Genomic DNA, 20,290 nt, shown 5'->3' with positions numbered 1-20,290 from the left:
CTAGGCCCGAAACGTCAGCCTCTCTGCTCCTATGATGCTGCTTGGCCTGCTGTGTTCATCCAGCCCTGCACCTGGATGATACGCTCCTTGGTTACTGAAGAGGCTTCGGGTGGGTGGGAGGAGCTCCGTGCGTGGGTGGGATGGTGGGGCCTACCAGGGTGGGCCGCCAAGAATGGGTGGGGCAGGGTGGGGCGTTTCCAGGCAACGTGCGCTGTGACGTCCATGGCGTCTGTCTCGTGCGACAAGCCCTCGCATGTCCCCCCCCCCACACCGTGGCCATTCGTTGGGTGGGCGGTGCTAGTTTTACAGTTTGCTGCTGCTCCGTCGACCGTCGAACAGACCTCACTGGCGGCGGGGAACTATATTTGAGGAGAACCACAACACCAGGAAAAAAAGGGAGGGGCGAGTCTGCCGCTGATTCGTTATTCTTTTTATCTCCTCCGATCGTTTCTGTCACTTGGAACCTCTGACAAGGGGGAGAAACCGCAAAAACATAACCTTCCTTCCCCCCTTCTCCCCAGGCCCGAAGGTGCGGCCGGATCAGGGGTCAGTGAGCCGCCGCCGTCGAATTTCAGCACCTACCGGGCGGTCAGTACACCCTCAGCATCAGCTTGTGTCAGTGATGGGACTTGGGTTGAGGGGGGAATGGCGGTGTTGGGTGCTGACTTGGGGGCTGGGTTTACCACAGCTCTTTATTCGCCTCAGTTATCGTTTCAGAGTCTTGGTTTTATTTGTTTTGCTTCCCACCTTCTTCCAGTCGAGTCTCGTTTTGTAATTCCTCATTCCTGAGTAAGTTTAACCCGATTGGTTTCTGCATCCGAAGCCCGTCCCTACTTGCATTTATTTTTGGAAATCCAGCAGTCATGTTGCAGGGCTGGGCTCATTAATTGTAATCTTCGCTAATGAGCGCCAAATTGTTCCCTGATTTGCTGTGAATGTTTTCAGCATGTTTTATGATTTGTTCTCTGGATAAGACAGTGTTGTTTTCTACTAAAATGCACACACAGAAAAGAAACACAGAATCGCTGGAAAAGGCTTTTTACCCTTCAGCCCACCTACTCCTTCTTCAGCATTTCTTCTGGGTACCCCACTCCCTCCCAAGATCTATCCTTGAATCGTCCCAGTTTGTCATCTGAAAGGTCTTCAAAGGCTGGATATTACATGACCCTGCCAGGGGTGTTTTTTGATTGGGTTGTTGGGGGGGCGAGTTGATCACCTTCTGAAGTCACCTTCATAAGATGATAGGCAGGTGCTGAAAATCAATACCCACTGACTGTTTGTTTGTAAACAAACAATGGTCAGTTGAACCTGGTAGAAGCTCAATTGATCTCAGCATTGCTGTGCCCACACCATAATATGATTGGCATGGTCTGGCAGATGAGTGTTTGCAATCCATTATGTTAAGAAAGTTTAAAAAATGATGGGGTGGGGGCTGTTTTTGAGAGTGTCCTTTGCTTTTCAATGCACCTCCCCTGAGACCGTTGCATCTAATTTCCTGCCTAGCTGTCTGTACTTCAAAACCCATCCACCTCACATCCCTGCTTGCCACCCTACCAAAGATGGGGAAAACCTGCTGTCTGACCTCCCTGGCCGGGTTTCTAGCCAATATCCTTCATAGATCTTTCTGCAGTACCGGCAGCACCCACTACGAAGCTTTGGTCCTGTCAGGAATGTTGGTATGCTGGCCAATCAAAAAGTACCACTCACCAATGTAGCCCATCTGCCTGCACTGTTTTTTGGCTGCATGGGAGGAATATCTGTTTGGCGGTTGGTGACTTGTCTTCCAGGGGTGAGGGGGGATGGCCATCTTTAAGTTTCTGCCCCACATGTACACTGATGGCACCTAGCTGTAACTTCCACCCCACCACTGTCTTGGATTTGCTAAATTGCTTTCTAGCATGTGGTGAATATTTTTAATCATGTTATTACACACCTCTGGAACATGTGGGACTTAAACTCAAGCCCCCTAGCTCAGAAATGTGGACACTACCACTAAGCCACAAGACCCCTCCATCTGGAATCCAGTATTGGATGAATAAAGAATTACTCTAAGTAATGAAAGATTGGGAAGATCAAAGTCAGTACCTTTGTTCCTGTCTCAAATTTCATTTCCTAGCTACTGATTCCATCCTTCACCTGAACCAGACTGTTTGCAGCCTTGGTGTCATATTGACTCTGAGACCACTTTGAACCACTTTTGTGCCATCACTAAGATGCCTGTTTCTGCCTGTGTAATGTCATGCAACTTCATACTGTCTGAGCTCATCCACTGCTGAAATGCTGATTCATTTAGCAATTTACTGTAGACTTGACCAGTCCAATACATTCCTGGTGTCTTCCATATTCAATCCTGTATAATCTTGAAGTTACTAAGACACTGCTGCCTGTGCCCTAACTTGCATTAGGTCTCATCCACCCACTAGCCCTGTGTTCTCTGACCTGTGTTGGCCTCCTGCTAAGCAGTGCTTCAATTTAAAAATCCTTAGCCTTGTTCATGTCTATCAGTGGTCTCACCTCTTCCTATCAATGTAATTTTATCCTGTTATGCAACCTTTCCATTCTGATTGTTTGAACATTCTGATTTTAAAGCTGCGCAATTGGTGTGCCTCAGTTGCGAAGACCCTAAATTGTTATTCTTGTTTCATCCATTTATTTCATAACATCTTTATCTCATTTGCTGCTTGACTCGTTTATGAACTGTTATTGCAAAATTAACTTACATATGCAGCTGATATTTCCAAAATATCCAATGAAGTAATTTGTGTTTAATAATGTAACAATGATATTTAGTAATATATCAGTTTGTTATAAAGTGCTGCCTTTAAATTACTCCACCATAACAATACAAATTTGTATCAACTAATAAAGAAGCACAAAATAGACCCCATATACATTTATTTTTGTCTCCCAGTTTTAATGATGTGTCTCAGTTGTGCTCTGTTGGACTGAAAATTGGGAAATAGCATTTTTCTGATATTAAGCCAGTGATTGCTGAACACAGGCTGATGACTGACCTTCAAAATGACGAGCGACCTGTCTTATTTTTAAGCTTCATATAGTACATCTGACTGATGCATGCTGAATTCTGCGTAAGACAAAATTTTATTTCCCCAGAGAATAAACACGTAAGTGTTGTCTAAATTTTTAGAATATGTGATTATGAACTACATGATCCAGAAATATGGTGGAGTATTTGAGGGCAATACTTATGGACAATGGGGGTTTTTTCTGTTCATCTGGAAATTGGAATCATGATTTTGCTGTTTCAGATTATACATTGAGTTTTGTGTTATCTTTGCTTATCTTTCAAATAAAACATTTATACAGCACCTTTTATGATCCTAGGGCATACCAAGGAGCTTTATAGTCAATTAAATACTTTTGAAGTGTACTCTTTTAATATAGTAAATACAGCAAATAGATTATGCACATCAAGTTTCCACAAACAACAATGTGATGGCAACCAGTTAATTTGTTTTTGTGATGTCAGCTGTGATAAGTATTGGCCAGAATGCCAATGATTATTCCTTTGCTGTTCTTCAAAAAAGTGCCGTGGGATCTTTTACATCCACCTGAGCAGCAACTAGAGCTCCCGTTTAACATCTCATCACTAAAACAGCACTTCCAACAATGCAGCTGTCCTTCAATCCTGCATTAGTTTGAGAACATGTATTCTTGTGGTTAGTCCTGGTGTAGGAACAGATATAGGCAATTCAACCCTTCAAACTTGCTCCACCATTCAATAAAATCATAGCTGATCTGTTTGTATTCCGAATTCACATCCATCTGGAAAAGCCTTTGATTTCCTTGCCAAGAATCTATCAATCTCTACCTGAGAATTATTCAATTAACAGTTTTCATCTCCTTCTGAGACAGAGAATTCCAAAGTCACACAATCCTGAAAAAGAAAAAAGAATTCTCATCTTTCCTATAAGGGTAACCCCTGATTTTGAAACTATATTCCCGAGTTCTGGTGTCAACCACAAGAGTAATCATTTTTTTTCCATCTACCTTGTCAAGACCATTCAGGATCTTATAAACTTCAGTCAGGTCATCCTTTGCTCTTCTGAACTTCAATGAAAACAGTCCCATTCTTTCCTTGTAAGACAACCTGCTCATTTCAGATATCAGTCTTAACAATAAAACTCCTTCAAACCACCTCCAATGCATTTACATCCTTCCTTAAATAAAGAGACCAAAATTACACACAGTGTTCAGGATGTGGACTCACGAATGTCCTGTATAACTGAAGCATGACATCCTTACTTGTATGCACTAGAACAGCTTAGAATTCAGCAGTTGTCAAATGTTCAAATAATACTCTTTGTTTGATTCTTTTGGTGGCATGGTGGCTCAGTGGTTAGCACTGCTGCCTCACAGTGCCTGGGAACTGTGTTTGATTCCACCTTCAGGTGACTATCTGTGGAGTTTGCACATTCTCCCTATGTCTGCATGGATTTTGTTCCACAGTCCAAAATGTGCAAGTGGATTGGCCATGGTAAATTGTCGATAGGTGGATTAGTCATGGGAAATACCAGGTTACAGGGATAGGGTAGGATGATGGGTCTGGATGGGATATTTTGGAGGATCAGTGTGGACTGATTGGATGACTGGCCTGCTTCCACAGTATAAGGATTCTATGATTCCGTCAAAGCAAATAGTTTCATATGTTTCAACCTTATATGCCACCTGCCAGATTTTTGTTGATTTACTTAACCTATCCATCTGCAATCTTGTTATGCCATTCTCACAACATACTTTCCTACGTATCTTTATGCTGTGTAAAATTATAGCTACTATACCTTCATTATTCATATAAATTGTAAAACTCTGGCCCAGCACACACACTCATAGGACTCTGTTTGTCTCCACCCTGCCAATCTGAAAAAGACCTACTTATGCATTCTCTCTGTTTTCTGTGAGCCAGTCAATCTTCTATCCATGATTGTTCGTTATTCTCAGTTCTTCCTTTGTCAAATGTCTTCTGGAAATCCAATTATATTTCATCTGCAGGCTCACTTTTATCCATAGTACATGCCACTCCTTCAAAGAATTCCAATGAATTGGTTAAACATGATATCCCTTTCACAAAACAATGCTAACTCTTCTTTGTTACCTTGAGTTTTTCCCAGTGACCGGTTATAATTTCCTTAATAATTGATTCTAATACTTTCCCGCTAACAGGCATAGAGTTTAATTAAAGCAAAGTTCTGGAGTTGCTGGAGACCTGAAATTAAAATAACATGGAGAGAGAAACAGAATTATTCTTTTGAGTTTAACATGAGTGAGAACTGAAAGGTGCTGGAAAAGCTAAAATTTTTCTCTGTTTGACTGAACAATGCTGATCCCTATGTGCTGAAATCTTTTTCAATTGCTCTAGATCCTCGCGCAATTTGCTGACCAGGCCATTGGCCAAGATCTGGCTATATTTTCCAACCTTACATTGAAGTTTAATACTGTTGCAAAAGGAGGGAGGAGGAACCAACGGAGAAGGTAGTAAACATGCGCAGAGCCAAAGTCAGAGAGGGTGGGGCTAATGGCAGTAGAGGAGAGATATAGCTGAGAGCAAACATGCATTTGGTCACTAGGGTGATGGAGATGGTGATGGGGTCATTAAAGTTGAGGACAGAGTTCATGGCCTGAAGATGTAATTAAAGTTGAGTCCTGAAGGTTATAGAGTGCCTAAAAATATAAGGTTCTGTTGTTCTCCAGCTAGAACACTACAGTAGACATAAGGCATAAATGTTTGCATGAGTACAAGATGATTTATTGAAATGGCAGGTGACTGGAAGGTCAGGATCATTCTTGTGGACAGAGCTGAGATGTTCCACAAAGTAGTCACCAGGTCCCCATTCTCCTTCATCTGACTGAGCCTGTTCTCATTTCGAACAGGTTCTTCTTTAACTTGTCCCACTTGCTCCAAGTAAAAGGTGTGACTATCAGTCCATTCGTGAATCCTAGTTATGCCTACCTGTTTGTGGGCTACACGTAGCATTTTTTCCAGTCCTACTTGGAACCCATCTCTTAACTGTCATTCCGCTAGTGGAAAAGTTAATCAATTTTGCTTTCAGTTTCTATCACTCAGTTTCACCTGGTTCATCCATTGAGGTTAGGAGTTGGGAAGTCATGTTGAGGTCGTGCAGGACATTGGTGAGGCTTCTCCTGGAATATTTTGGCCAGTTCTGGTTGCCTAGTTAAAGGAAGGATATTGTTAAGCTGGAGAGGGTTCAGAAGAGATTTACCAGGATGTTGCCGGGTTTGGAAGGCTTGAGTTATAAAGAAAGGATGGATAGGCTGGGACTTTTTCTACTGGGTCGTAGGAGGTTGAGAGGTAACCTGATAGAAATTTATAAAATAATGCGAGGTTTAGATAGAGTTAATGGTAGTTGTCTTTTCCTTAGGATGGGGAATTTCAAGACACACAGGGGACACATTTTTAAGGTGAGAGAAAAGAGAATTAAAAAAGATATGAGGCAAATTTTTTATATAGCGGGCAGTTCACGTGTGGAATGAACTTCCTGAGGAAGTGGTGGATGTAGGTAAATTACGTTTAAAGACATTTGGATAGTTACATGAATAGGAAAGGTTTGGAGGGATATGGGCCAGGAGCAGGCAGGTGGAACTAGTTTAGTTTAGGATTGTGTTTGGCATGGACTAGTTGGACTGAAGAGTCTGTTTCCATGCTGTATGACTCTGACTCTGACTTCCTGTCCCTTCCTTGGCATCTCTGTTTCCATTTCTGGGGTTAGACTGCCCACCAACAACCATTGCAAACCCACAAACTTTCACAGGTACCTTGACTATACTTCTTTATACCTTGCTTTCTGTAAGGACTACATTCGATTTTCCCAGTTTCTCTGTCTCTGTCACATCAGATGATGCCACCTTCCACAAAGATGCTTTTGACATGTCTTTCTTTACCTCAACCATCCCTCCCCTGCCCCAGCATAGTTGACAGGGCCCTCAGCCATGTCCAGTCCATTTTGTGCAGATCTACCATCACTCCTTTCCTTCACTCCCAGAATAAGAATAGAGTTCCCTTGTCCTCACTTTCCATCCCACTAGCCTCTGTATTCAAAGGATCATTACTGCTATTTCTGCCACTTGCAGCAGGATACCACATCCAAATACATCTTCTCTCCCCTCCCTTGTCAGCATTTTGCAGGAACTATTCCTGCCACCATATCCTGCTCCACTCCTCTGTCACCCCTCCCCCCAAAATTCTTCACCCCCCCCAATCCCTTGCAATGGTGCCTTTCCATGTAATCGCAGAAGGTGTAACATTTGTCCTTTTATAATCTTCCTCCTCACTGTCTAAGGTCCAAAACACATTATCATTGGAGAAGCAGTGATTTTTTAAGTATATTTCCTTCAATCTAGTCTACTGTATTTGCTGCTCACAATATCTACTTTGGTGAGACCAAACACTGAAAGGCTGACTGCTTTGCAGAACACCTGTACTTTGTCTGCAAGAATGACCCTGATCTTCTAGTTCCTTGCCATTTCAATAAACCATCTTGCTGCCATGCTAACATGTCTGTTCAGGGCTTGCTGCAGTGTTCCAGTGAAGCCCAATGCAAGCTACAGGAACAGCACTTCAATTTCTAGTTAGGTACTTTACAGACTTCAGGTCTTAAATTTGAGGTCAATAATTTCACACCATTAACTCTGTCCTCTATTTTGATTTTCATCCCCTCTCACCCACCCCAATGTTTTGTTTGTGTAGGTTTGGTCTCAGCAGAGCTGACTTATTTTTTGCTATTAACATGTATCATTAACACCTAGCTTATTTAATATCTCTCCTCTACTACTTGTAGCATCTCCTGTGCCTTTTGCTCTGGGCACCTTTACTATCTGATCCACTTGGTCCTCCTCTCCCTTTTCTTAACAGTCTAAAAAATAAAACATTTTCCAGCTCTGTTCAGTTCAAAAGAGGAGTCACTCCACATAGTTTCCTGTTTTTTTTGGCTCCTTCTTTCTTTGAATAGTGGGGTTATATTTGTTCTTCCAGTCCACTGAAACCTTTCCAGAATCTAACATGGACTCCTAACCCAGTGAATCAGAGGAGAGAGTTTACCAAGCTGTTATCACTAATAGTGGCTCAACCGTGTCTGAGCCTTATCTTAAAATAGTAATTTATTTTAGCTGGAGAAAAAGAAATTAAAGTGGATTGTATCCAATTCTGACTTTGCTTGTTTTAAGACCTCATCCCTCATTCAGTCTTTAACAAAAATGAGCTCTAAGACTAATCTTTCAGTTGGTATTAAGGTCACTGCCAGAGTCATTTTTAGCTTTGCTGCTATCAATATTTGGAGTGAAGCAAGCTAAACAATGCTGATGAATTAGTGAGAACTATAATTTGTTAATTTTATAACTATTAAATTTGCATTTCTCTGTTTTTGTTAGGGTTGTACACAGCACAGAAAGCAGCCATGAATCACCTGAGAACATTGACTGCAAAATTTAAACCACAGACTGTCAAGAGATTAACTCGGCACCATGTAGTCATGAGGTCAATATTCCAGACTAGGCTTTACAGTGTATCTGGAACTCCAGAACCTTTCCTCAATGGAAATCATTCAAGTTATCTTGAGGAAATGTATTGTGCTTGGCATGCAAATCCAAAAAGTGTTCATGAGGTAAGAATTATTATTTAGTTTCAAGTAAAAGCTTTTAATTTTTCTGAATATATATTTGATTGCATAGTTAGTTTATCCAGAGCAAAGGGCTACTACTTGTAAGTGAAATATGAATCCTTCATTAATTGATGTGTAGTTGTATTTAGATTTTATTGATATTCAGTAATTAAGTGCAAAGAAACACCTTGTAGTATCCACTGCTGACAACAAAGATGTTGTATGAACATTTCTAACCTGGAGTGAATGTTGGTTGCTGATTTGAATTTTATCGTGCAGCATGTTGTCACCAGTAATTTTAACAAATAATCTTAAAGATAGAACTTTGGGTATTTATGTTGCAATCTGGTTAGATTAATTTAAGAAGTGCAGATTAGTGTGATGTATAATACCATAAGTAGTGATTTTAGAATGGCATTGTGTAACCTCTAGTATTTTACGAATCCTAACAATCCTAATACTCCTGTGCACTTAAAATTGTGCTCATCCAAAACTCCATTTTACATATCCTATTCCATAACGAGTCCTGCTTACTTATCACTCCTGTGTTTGCTAGTCTGCATTGGCTCTTGTTCTCTTAATGCCTCCAATTTGAAATTCACAACTTTGCATATAAATCACTTCATGCTCATGTTTTGTAAGGCTGTACTTCCTCCAACTCTTGTATCCCCTGCTTTTGTTCCATTATTGCCACCTGGACTCCACACTCCAGAACTCTTGCTCTAAATGTTGTGCTTCCATAAGAAGACAAGTGCCTTAAGAATCATCTTAAAACTCTTTGGCTGAGCCTTCAGACATCACCTTCCCTAACCCTCAATTGCCTTTCAATATCTCTCTTTCTCGGTATCATTTTTTGTTTGATCATACTTAAACATCTTGGAATGTTTGTCTCCATTGAAGCAGCAGTATACATTTTGCAGTGACAATAATCCAGGTGAGTGATGGATATTGTTTTGATTAATTGATTTGATTTATAGTTATGTGTACCTAAGTACAGTGAAAAGCTTTGTTTGCGAGCCGTACAGGCAGATCATAGTAAGCGAGGATGTACAGATCATAGGGTAAAGGGTAAAAAAAGACTTGGACAGACTAAGGCATACAGGTTATACCACACAGGATGTGTGTTAGACGAGAACAAGAATATTTAAAGTTAGAGAGTACATTCATCAGTCTAAAAACAGCAGGGAAGAATCTGTTCTTGAACCTGCTGGTGTGTGTGTTCAAGCTTCTGTATCTTCTGCCTGACGGAAGAGGTTGTAGGAGAAATTACCGGGGTCAGATGGGTCTTTGATGTTGGCTGCCTTTCCGCAGCAATGAGACGCGTAAATGGAGTCTCTGGTTCGGAGGTTGACTTCCGTGATGGTCTGAGCTGTACACACAACCTTCTGTAGTTTCTTATGGTCCTGGGCAGAGCAGTTGCCATACCAGGTCATTATGCACCCGGACAGTATGCTTTCTATGGTGCATCTGTAAAAGTTGGTGAGGGTCCTTATGGATATGCCAAATTTCCTGAGCCACCTGAGGAAGAAGAGTTCTTGTTGTGCCTTCTTGACAATTGCATCTATGTGGGAAGTTCAGGACAGATTGTCAGTTGTCATCACTCCTAGGAATTTGATGCTGTCAATTCTTCCAACCTCCATTCCATTGATGTAGATGCTGGGGCGTGTTCTCCTCCTTTCTTCCTGAAGTCAATGATCAGTTCTTTAGTTTTGCTGACATTGAGAGAGAGGTTGTTATCATTGCACCATGCCACCAAGTTCTCTATCTCCTGTCTGTATTCTGAGTCATTGTTGTTTGGTATCTGTTCTACCGCGGTGGTTTTGACAGCAAACTTGTAGATGGCATTTGTTCGGAATTTGACAACACAGTCGTGGGTGTACAGGGAGTACAGTAGGGGGCTGAGAACACATCCTTGGGGGGCTTCAGTGTTGAGTGTTACCGTTGTGGGGTGGGGGGTTCCGTTGCCTATCCTCAGTGATTGACGTCTTGGGTCAAGAAGCTGAGGATCCAGTTTCAGAGGATGGCGCCGAGACCTAGGTCTCGGAGTTTTGAGATCAATCTAGAGGGGATGGTGGCATTGAAGGTGGAGCTGTAGTCGATGAGCAGGAGTCTGACATAGCTGTCCTTGTTGTCCGTATGTTCCAGGGATGAGTGCAGGGCTAGGGAAATGGCGTCCACTGTGGACCTGTCACATTCGTTGGCAAATTGCAGGGGATTGAGGCAGGCTGGCAGACTGTTATAACTGAGGCTGGAGAAGTGCGCTACCATACTAGTCCCATTATGCCATAGGCCAAAGCATAAAGTAAGAATGCTTTTTCCAGCTACCAAGGTGATCAATTAAATATCTTTATCTGTATCAGATTTTTCAAAAATGGATCTGCTGACCATGATTCTTAATTTGTCAAAACAAAGTTTATTCAATAAAGATTCAATACTTTGTTAATGTACACAGTCTGTAATGCCAATGTATAAATGCTTATCTCTTTAAGATGTGGAAAACACGCACGATACACAGTTGCACAAGGTAAAAACAAACCTGACTCCTTTGCAGAGATCGGCTTTCCAAAAAGAAATGCTTTGGCAACAGTTGTTCTTGAAGGCAAAGGATAAAGTGTAGGATGATTTGAAGACTTTTGCTGTGATGTTCTGGCATGTGTGGTTGAGTCACTGATCATGCACATTGTCTTTGAAGTCTTGCACGCACACCTTGCTCAAGAAATATAATCTTAAGATGTTCTTTCAGTTGCTCTTTTAAAAAAAAACAGATTTCACCCTGAATTGATGCTGAGAATTTTCTTTTCAAGAATGGAATAGATCAGATGGGAACTTGTTCATAGCAACCTTTCCTCCAACTCAGATGGGCTTTTAGCAGAGTTTCCTACAGTTCAGCTTATTCTTAGCAGGATTTTCTCCGACACAACTAGATAAAACAAGAACCTCTCCAAGCCAGTCACTGTTCAAAACAACCCTTGCAGGATCTACAGAAAAGCAAGCAGTATTGCTAGTCACAAAGTTTCTAGGAAACCTTGTTTAAACAACAACTCCAGTGTGCACAGATGGGTTTTTCCAACAATCGACTTTTAAATAAACTACTCTTTATGTTCACAAAGCTTGAAATAAATTCTTCTTTCTATAAACCTTCAAAGCTTATGTACTCTGAGCAGTATTAAATATAAAGCATTACTGTAGCTGTATTCCATCACATACATCTCAATGAATAAAATTTGAAGTGATGAGCCAATCATCACAGAATACCAAACCCATTGTTTTTGCATACAAGTTGTTAATTTTTTTTCCATTCATGGGATGGCTAGGCAGTGAAGAGTCAACCACATTGCTGTGGGTCTGGAGTCACATGTAGGCCAGACCAGGTATGGATGGCAGTTTCCTTCCCTGAAGAACCTTTGTGAGTTTTCCCCCAACATTGGATTTATGGTTATCATTAGACTCCTAATTCCAGATATTTATTGAGTTCAAATTCCACCATCTGCCATGGCAGGATTTGAACTCTGGTCCCCAGACCATTATCTGGGTTTATGGATTAACAGTCCAGTGATAATACCACTACGCCATCACCTCCCCCTGGCTATGGCTGGGATATAGCTGGCCCAGTTAATTATTTGATCAACATTAATATCTAGGGTGTAAAAAAGGATCCAGTTAGGGGTATATGATTGAGCTTACTCTTGTTTGAAGTTATATTACTTGGCCATTGCAAGGGACAACGTGATCCAGCCACACAAGACACTAGACACACAAGACTTTTTGCCTTTGGCACAGAGGCTGCCTGACTGATGGTACAACATTTTATTTTTAATTTACTTTAGCTGCAGTAATTTGCTTTTTGTTTTATTGTTCCACTGCTATCGTTTATTTACTTTTGTAATTTGTATTTTTGATCAGAAGAAGCAGTGTGTGTTTTTAACTTTTAAAAAAATTACCACTGTGAATTACTTTATTGTACTAGTTGACACAATCCACTTTAACACTTTGAACAATGTTTGAATACAGAACATAACTTAGTAAGCTGACAAGTGTGCGTGCTGTGAATAAACAGTACACAGATTAGATTCATTCTTTAAACAAAGAGCTCAGTGTTAGAGTAATTTATAGTAGATCATAAAATGCAATTTTTTATCATAATACAACTTTGATACTTTTAACAATATTTGGCACTGAGGTATTCTTATGGATCTTGTGGGTTCAGGGGAGGGGGTCACGAGATAGTACATGTTACAAATGTATAGTTGAATAGTTTTTTTGGAAAATTAAGAGTTATCTCTTCATGACTTGGAAAAGTAGCTACAATTTGTACTTACTTCTGCATCAAACTATCCATAAATTTTGGTTTGTGAAATAACTCCACCACAGCGCTTATCCTGTCACCACATCACTCTTTCATTACATATGCATAGTACATGACCAGAACGGTGCCCAAAAACTTTAAAACCAGAACTGTAGCACTACTGGTAGTATATCCGCCAGTGGGAGGTGGCTCAAAGCATCTGCATTTGTTGCTTGGACTCCTCGACAGTGTTCCAAATTGTAATTATACACACTCAGAAAAAGAGCCAATCATTGAATTTGACCTTTAGCTATGGGTGGCATGGCCCTGTCCCCTTTAAGTAGCCCTAACAGCGGTTTGTGGTCCGTTACTATTACAAATTTACATCTGTAAAGGGATAGGTGGAACTTTGTCACACCAGAAATGACCGCCAAACCTTCCTTCGCTATCTAGGTGTATCTTCGTTCACCATCAGCCAAAGTCCAGGAAGCATAAGCTATCGGGCTTTCCTCTCCACTGGGCTACTGGTGAGCCAACACTACCCCAATACTGTACAGGGAGGTATCACATGTCAGCACCACCTCTGACTTGGAATCGTAGTGTGCTGACACCTTAGACGGTATTGCTGCTTCTTTACTTCCTTAAAGGCTACATTTAGGTTTTGAGAGCATTTCTAAGGCTGGCCCTCTTTCAGTAACAAATGCAAGGGTGCCAGGATGGAGGCCAGGTTACATATGAATTCTCTGTATTAATTCACCAACCCAGAAAAGAGCTAAGCTCTGGTACAGACATAGGAGCTCCGGCACCTTTGATCACCTTCACTCCCAATGGGTATAACTCAGTCTCGTCGACTTTATAGCTCAGGTAGGTCACCCGGGGTGCCTGGAACACACATCTTTCCCTCCCTAAGGCAAAGCCCTGCCTTGGAGAAATGTTTAAGCACTATGTTCAAGTTCTCTAAATGGTCTTTATTGGTCTTCCCAGTTATTAGCACGTCATCCAGATAAATGGCAAACTGGGGTAGACCTGGTAAAATGTTTTACGTTGTCTGTAGGAAAATAGCACAGGCTACTGATACCTCAAAGGCAGTCTCGTATAATGGTACAAACCCTTATGGGTATTAATTGTAGCGTACCTCTAGGAATCCTCATCTGATCACAATTGCAGGTACATATGGCTCATGTCCAGCTTTGTGAAAGACAGCCTCCCCCCCCACCTCCAAACTAGTTTTGCATATAAGTCCTCTATACGAGGGATTGGATCATTATCCAGCTGCGAAAAGTGGTTCACCATTTGTTTGAAATCCCCACTGAGGTGACCCATAGGGCTTCACAATCAGTATGGGCCATACCAATCACCGGTGTTGCCCATTCTGCAAACTGTACCGGTTTGATGATTCCTTGGCTTTCCAACTTCCTAATTTCTGTCTCTACTTTTGCACATAAGGCAAACAGCACTGCATGAGCCTTGCAGAATCATGGAATTGCCCCTTGGACAAAGGGTAAGGTGGCTTTGGCCCTAGACCTCCCTGAAAATCTTCCAGGTATTTGGTTAGAACTTCATGCAGGCAGCCATTTTCTAATTGAAAAATTTTGAGCCAATCAAGGTGAATCTTTCTCAATCAATTTTGCCCCATCAAGCTTGGCCCCAAGCCTTTTATTACAATCAGTGGTACCTGAACCAGCCAGCTTCTAATAACAGAGACAGTAGGAACTGCAGATGCTGGAGAATCTGAGATAACAAGGTGAAAATTTTGAAATGAAAATTTTTCTGAAGAAGGGTCTAGGCCCGAAACATCAGCTTTCCTGCTCCCCTGATGCTGCTTGGCCTGCTGTGTTCATCCAGCTCTACACCTTGTTATCTCAGCTTCTAATAACAGATTGGGGCCAAAATTGGTACCCTTAATTTGTAGGGGTTCCCTGGTTTAGGTTCTCAGCCTGGCTGAGGTCTTAGGCAAACTTAAGCGTTAGCGTCCAAAGCAAATTTTGGCAATGACTCGTTCTGCAATCATTGATGCAGCCATGCTGGTATCAACCTCAAGTGGAACTGGGTGACCATTTAACCAGATATTTACTTTGATTGTTTCTGATTTGGATATTGCTAAGCTATTTAATTGTTCCAAACTACATGTAGGTAGACTTTCCAGGGTGTGCATTCTTCTAGATACCAGCCTGTGAGTTCTGTTATTCAGTTCAGGCCCAGTGAGACTTTTTGGAGTCATATGCCGGCAGCAATTACAATGGCCTGTTGGCCCAGATCCTCAAGAAAACATTAACCATATGGCTGAACCTTAGCTTCGTTTTGGGGGTTTTGCAGTGGGCCGACGCAGGGTCCCTCTGTTCAGGATATGTCCTGAGTGAGGCTATGCAATTGCCTTCGCTCATGTGGTGCTCCCCAAGCTCAGTTGGCCTGGCTAGAGTGTCCACTTTCATTGGCATACATAGTAACTCATCAGCTCCACTTGCTGCATTTTGTACTGGTAGTCAGTTATAGTGCTTGTCTGAAGTCCAGTTAGACTTCAGCTAGTAGGTGCTTTTGTATGGTGGCATCATTAATCCCACATACCAAATGGTCTCACAGCATCTTATTGAGGGTTAAACCAAAATCACATGCCTCTATCAGTCATGTTAACCTCATCACAATTCCTGATACGGATTCCCTTGGTTCTCGAACTATTGAGTAAAACCAACAGTGTAGCAGAATTAGAGGAGGCTTGGGTTCATAATATATTCTTTAGCTAAATCTGTCAACTCTTGAAAGGTTTTAACATCTGGTGCTTTCAGGAAAGTCAGAGTCCAAATACCCAAAATAGCTGCAGGTCCACACACTGTCAGGAGAATTACTTGTTGTTTTTTGTCTACCCCAGTGTCATTTGCCCGGAAAAAAAAATACATTCTTTCTGCATACTAGGCCCAGTTTTCGACGGCAGGATTGAACAAGTCAAACTTCCCTAAATGGCAGCATGATGTCAGAAGTGTTTACCCTAACTCAAAGATGACTGTTATGAAGGAATCTCTTCGGGGTTTTTTTTTTCTCTTATCACCACTGAAATAACTCCATGAAGGCCATTATCCTGTCACCAAGTCATCCTTTAATTACATGTCCATAGTACATGACACTGACTCAGCTAGCACAGAGCTGGCTCCGAGAGTGAACAGAACCTCTAACACTCCTGTTTATTTCTGTCAGCCAGGACGCCCTGATTGGATCAGATTAACAACCCCAATCAGGAAACTCATACTCTTTGAGATCCACCTGGCTGACATCATTCCAATCACTACAGTTTGCTTTTCAACTTAGGTTTAGAGGAATTATTGCATACCATTTACTGCACAGAAACAGGTCTTTGTGGCCCAACCAGTCACTGCTTGCATTTTTCCTCCACTTGGAGCCCTACTTATCCTTCCTCATTTAATCCTACCAACATAATCTTCTATTCCCTTTTTCTCATTTGTTTATCTAGCCTTCTTTGTGGTACAGAGGCAGGGCCTTACCCCTGGACATCCCACCTGCTGCAGAGATGTGTAGTAGTATCTCTGAACAGGTTGAGTAGAAAAATATGTTAAATAAAAAAAAAAACTAGCCTCCCTGTAAATGCTATGGGGAGTTTCATATTTTCTCATGGTACAAAAGTTTGTTCTAAATCCTTTATTTGGTTTCTTACATTGATTTTGTTTTTTTTTCCCATTAGTGCAAGCTCTTTCTGTGAAATAAACGCTTCCATAATTTGAGATTTCTGTTGGATTACTGCTCAGCCCTCTCTTTTCAACAGAAAAGAAACTCATGTTGTTCATTTGTGCCATTTGGTAGTCCTGGTGTCATTTTTGTGAACTTTTGATGTACCCTTCTTGTACTTATATCCTTTTTTATAATATTTGATATGATATTTCATTCCCTCAGATGGTAAGGATAATGGTGAGCATGGTGACTTAATTGGGCAAGAATCCGAACTCAGACTCTTGCTGTCAAGATAAATTTTGCAATTAAGTTCTCCATCCTTAGATGGCAAGATGATTTTCTCAAGTGGCGAGAAGCCTATGGGCATGCATTTACATCTCATTAATTACACAAATTGCCAGAATCAACTTCGCTTTCTCAATTAACTTCTGCCCAATTGAAATACTCAACGCTTCAGAAATTAGACTGCATAAACCAAGCATAGACCTGGCAACTAGTGTGGGTGGTTACAAAGTTTTGGCTGCTTTTGCTGAAGTCTTCTCAATGGTGCTTGTCTTTAATTTCACTTAGACCTCTACAACTGCAGTAGGTGCCTTCAATGGGATTAAGGCAAGATATGTCCGAGGCCCATTATTTCACCTAACTGGAGAATGGCAGTGTATTAAGTTCAGCTTTGCTAGTGGCATATTAGCAGATAAGGTCAAGTAATGGCTTTTGTATTAAAAGGGTACTTCAGTCCAGCATGCCAGGCAAGCTGCTTGTGGCTGAGATGTTGATTAACATAGAACATAAGGCAGGATTGTGTGACTGTTGGAAACAGTGAAGCATCGATGTGAAAATGCATTGCATGGCGGCAGTGCTGCTTCAAAAGCCAGCAGTTTATACAGCAAAGACATGGTGATGTGTAAAAGGTGAAAAGGGTGGTATATTTAGTGGGATGTGGGTGGACTGTAGTCAGTCAGGGCCTACTGCCATAGTCAGTCCAGGGGCTGGGCCAATTCTAGTCATTGGATGTGGGGATGGTTTGTTGTAGAAGGTTTGGATCACGGTCAGTACTGTAGGTTGAGCAAAATCAGTCTGAGCCTTACTGGTCAGTCAGTCGGGGTCACCTTAAATCTCTCTGGAGATTGTCCTGGTTGTATTGTATAGCTGAAGGAATGGTTACAGTCAAAGGGAGCAATTGAATTTGGGCTGGAATTTAAAAGGATAGGGGAAGGCTCTGGAGGGTCTTGAAGTGGGTGTGGGAGTGGAGTCAAGCCATGATCTACAGAGTGCAAATGAAACTTGCAGAGGCCAGCCCGGCAGTTCTGCTTGGAATCATACTATTGTATAAGAAACACCACAGAAGACTACAGAAACAACCCTAGGAAGAGCAGCAGCTGCCTGCATCAGAAGAAGTGGCATGACAAGGACCAACACATTGAAGAGGACAGGACAGAAACAATAGAATAGAAACTGAAGACCTTGTTCCATGCCACAGAAACTTTCTTGCTGCAGCTGAGTTCAGTTTGCATAATTTTAGTTACACTTGTGTAACTGTTTTAACAACTGTCATTTAATCAGTTACGTTGGTGATGCAATTTAACCTTTTGATTGCCTTTATCTGAGTATGATGCCTTTCTGAAATCTGTCTCAGTTTTAAAAAAAAATTAATTCAGAAAGTTGAGTCTCTCCACCTGCACAAACCTATCTTGACAAAATTTGAACAATTTCAATCAACCTAATACAAGTACAGAACTGCAGTTTGGCTGAAAAAAAGACATGTTGTTGAAGCTTTTTGTCATGCCATCATCAGGACACTTTGCAAGAATACCAAACTAAGGAGAAAAACCCAAATTTATACCCTGAAAGGAGAGTGCTGATTGTAGAACAGTTAGTAGTGACTGACGTCAGAAGTGATTTGTAGCTTTTAACATTTTTAGAGCTAACTTAGATCAGTGGTATTTCCTTGATAACTTCTGTCTGCTGAGTTTATGCAATGAATTTCACAACTGCTTAAAGTTTTCAGTTTGTAAGATTTACATAACCGCCCCACAGGAGAAGAAGCTGCTTGAGAATGTTGCTGTCTGCCAAATAGCCTGTTTAATTTTAATAAGTCTTCGCTATATATAAAAGTCCCAGATATTCTAAGGGTTTGCCTTTTTATTTTCAGAAAGTACACTTTCCCACTTAAGGAAGTACATAAGATAGTAGGGTTTTTTTCAGCAGTAACGGAAAAACTTAAATGAGATGCTCGACTACTTTTACAGCTTTATTAACAGAAATTAACAAGCAATATATTTGAAGTGATTAAGTATACAGCTGTGCCAAAAACTATCAAAAGGTATATTACCAAATCTAACTAGTTTGATATTATTTGTAACTATGCAAGAATATCTAAAACAACTGGGAGTATCCAAGAAAAGCTAAGAATAGAATATCTAACAGTATCTAAAAATAATGTATCTGTCACCATTTAATGAAGAATTTTACTGGAAAGCCCTGAGGGAGCAAGATTATTCTCCAATGGGAGAATAGCTTTTGAGAAGTTGTTATCTGAGGGCCACTAATACTTTTGACTTTTTAGTGAAAGGGTTCTTTTTTAATATTATTTTGATTCTGCCTGCTTTGCAAATGTGAGTGTCAACCCTCTATAGGCTCCACCACCTTCCCCACCACCACCACCACTATCATGCATGGCAAGTCACATATAATGTTGGACCTTGTGTTGTGAGTTTTGCAAGCGCAGGCTAGTTGGGTACAGGCAGTACCTTGCATTATCTGTTCAGTGAGAATTCTTTATGGGGTTGTGAGCTTTTATCTATTCATTTTATTTAAGATGTTTCATACTCCCCCATCTCTCCTTTATTCTTTGAATTTTAAACAGTTTGGAGTGTCTCTTCCTTATTCTTTCATTCATAAAGAAGTCCTTTGTCAAACTTTCATAAGTAGAGATGTTTCATTTTTTTGCCTTTATTAGTGTTGTCTTATCCTGGTTTCTAATAGTATTCATCTGCAAAAGATCTTTACCCTTCTTATCTGGATGTTTCCAGTATTATTTCTGTAATTATCATTATATTTTTCACACCCTGGTCTGATATTGCTTTATGTCTATACAGGCCTCCTTTTTAGTGATTAAACTGTTGTTCATTATTTTTTGGTGTCTGCACTGAGCACTAATTTAGTTAACAGCACGTGTGTCATCTCCTTGGCCCCTTTCAGGTAAATCCTTTTCCTGCTAGCAGAGATGGGGTTTTTCATGTTTAATTACTTCATGAATCTTTATATGCTTTTATTATCTGTACACGGTATACCTATTTAGTTATTATTTATTTCTCAATCAAACCGATATTTCTAACCAGATATCTTACAGACAGTTAACTTCCAGGCTTGGTTTAAATTTAGGCACAACGTGTGTACATGTTCTTTCTGACTGTAAACAGGGCCCTTTGTGTTAATATATGTAGCATATATGCCACACTTGAAGCCTGACTGGCAATCCTAAATCGGTTGCTAGCGTTATTATTTGCACATATCGGATTATCCAGTAAATGTTGTCCAATTTGAAGTCACATATAATGTTGGACACTGTGTTGTGAGTTTTGCAAGCGCAGGCTAGTTGTGTACAGGCAGTACCTTGTTCATTGTGAACAGCCAAATTGATGTTGTTTGAAATCATTCACCAGTCTTTGGGACATATGATCTACATATC

The 20,290-nt window shown here is 40.9% G+C and overlaps 1 protein-coding gene across 2 annotated transcripts in view; it reads left to right on the top strand.

Moving 5' to 3' along the window:
* Positions 1–303: 303 nt before the first annotated feature.
* The window catches only part of ogdhl (oxoglutarate dehydrogenase L), a 122,867-nt gene continuing 102,880 nt past the window's right edge, over positions 304–20,290 (top strand). For both annotated transcript variants that reach the window (XM_020533566.2, XM_048616279.1), the window contains exons 1-2: positions 304–588; positions 8,407–8,639. In XM_020533566.2, the coding sequence (XP_020389155.1) occupies positions 8,433–8,639 (207 nt within the window). In that variant the 5' untranslated portion in view covers positions 304–588; positions 8,407–8,432. The remainder of the gene's footprint in view (positions 589–8,406; positions 8,640–20,290) is intronic.

The sequence above is a fragment of the Rhincodon typus genome, chromosome 34 (genome assembly GCF_021869965.1).
Source record: "Rhincodon typus isolate 14 chromosome 34, sRhiTyp1.1, whole genome shotgun sequence".
In the NCBI taxonomy this organism is placed as follows: domain Eukaryota; kingdom Metazoa; phylum Chordata; class Chondrichthyes; order Orectolobiformes; family Rhincodontidae; genus Rhincodon; species Rhincodon typus.
The sequence above is the reverse complement of the archived record's forward strand: the minus strand, read 5'-3'. Positions and strand labels throughout refer to the sequence as shown.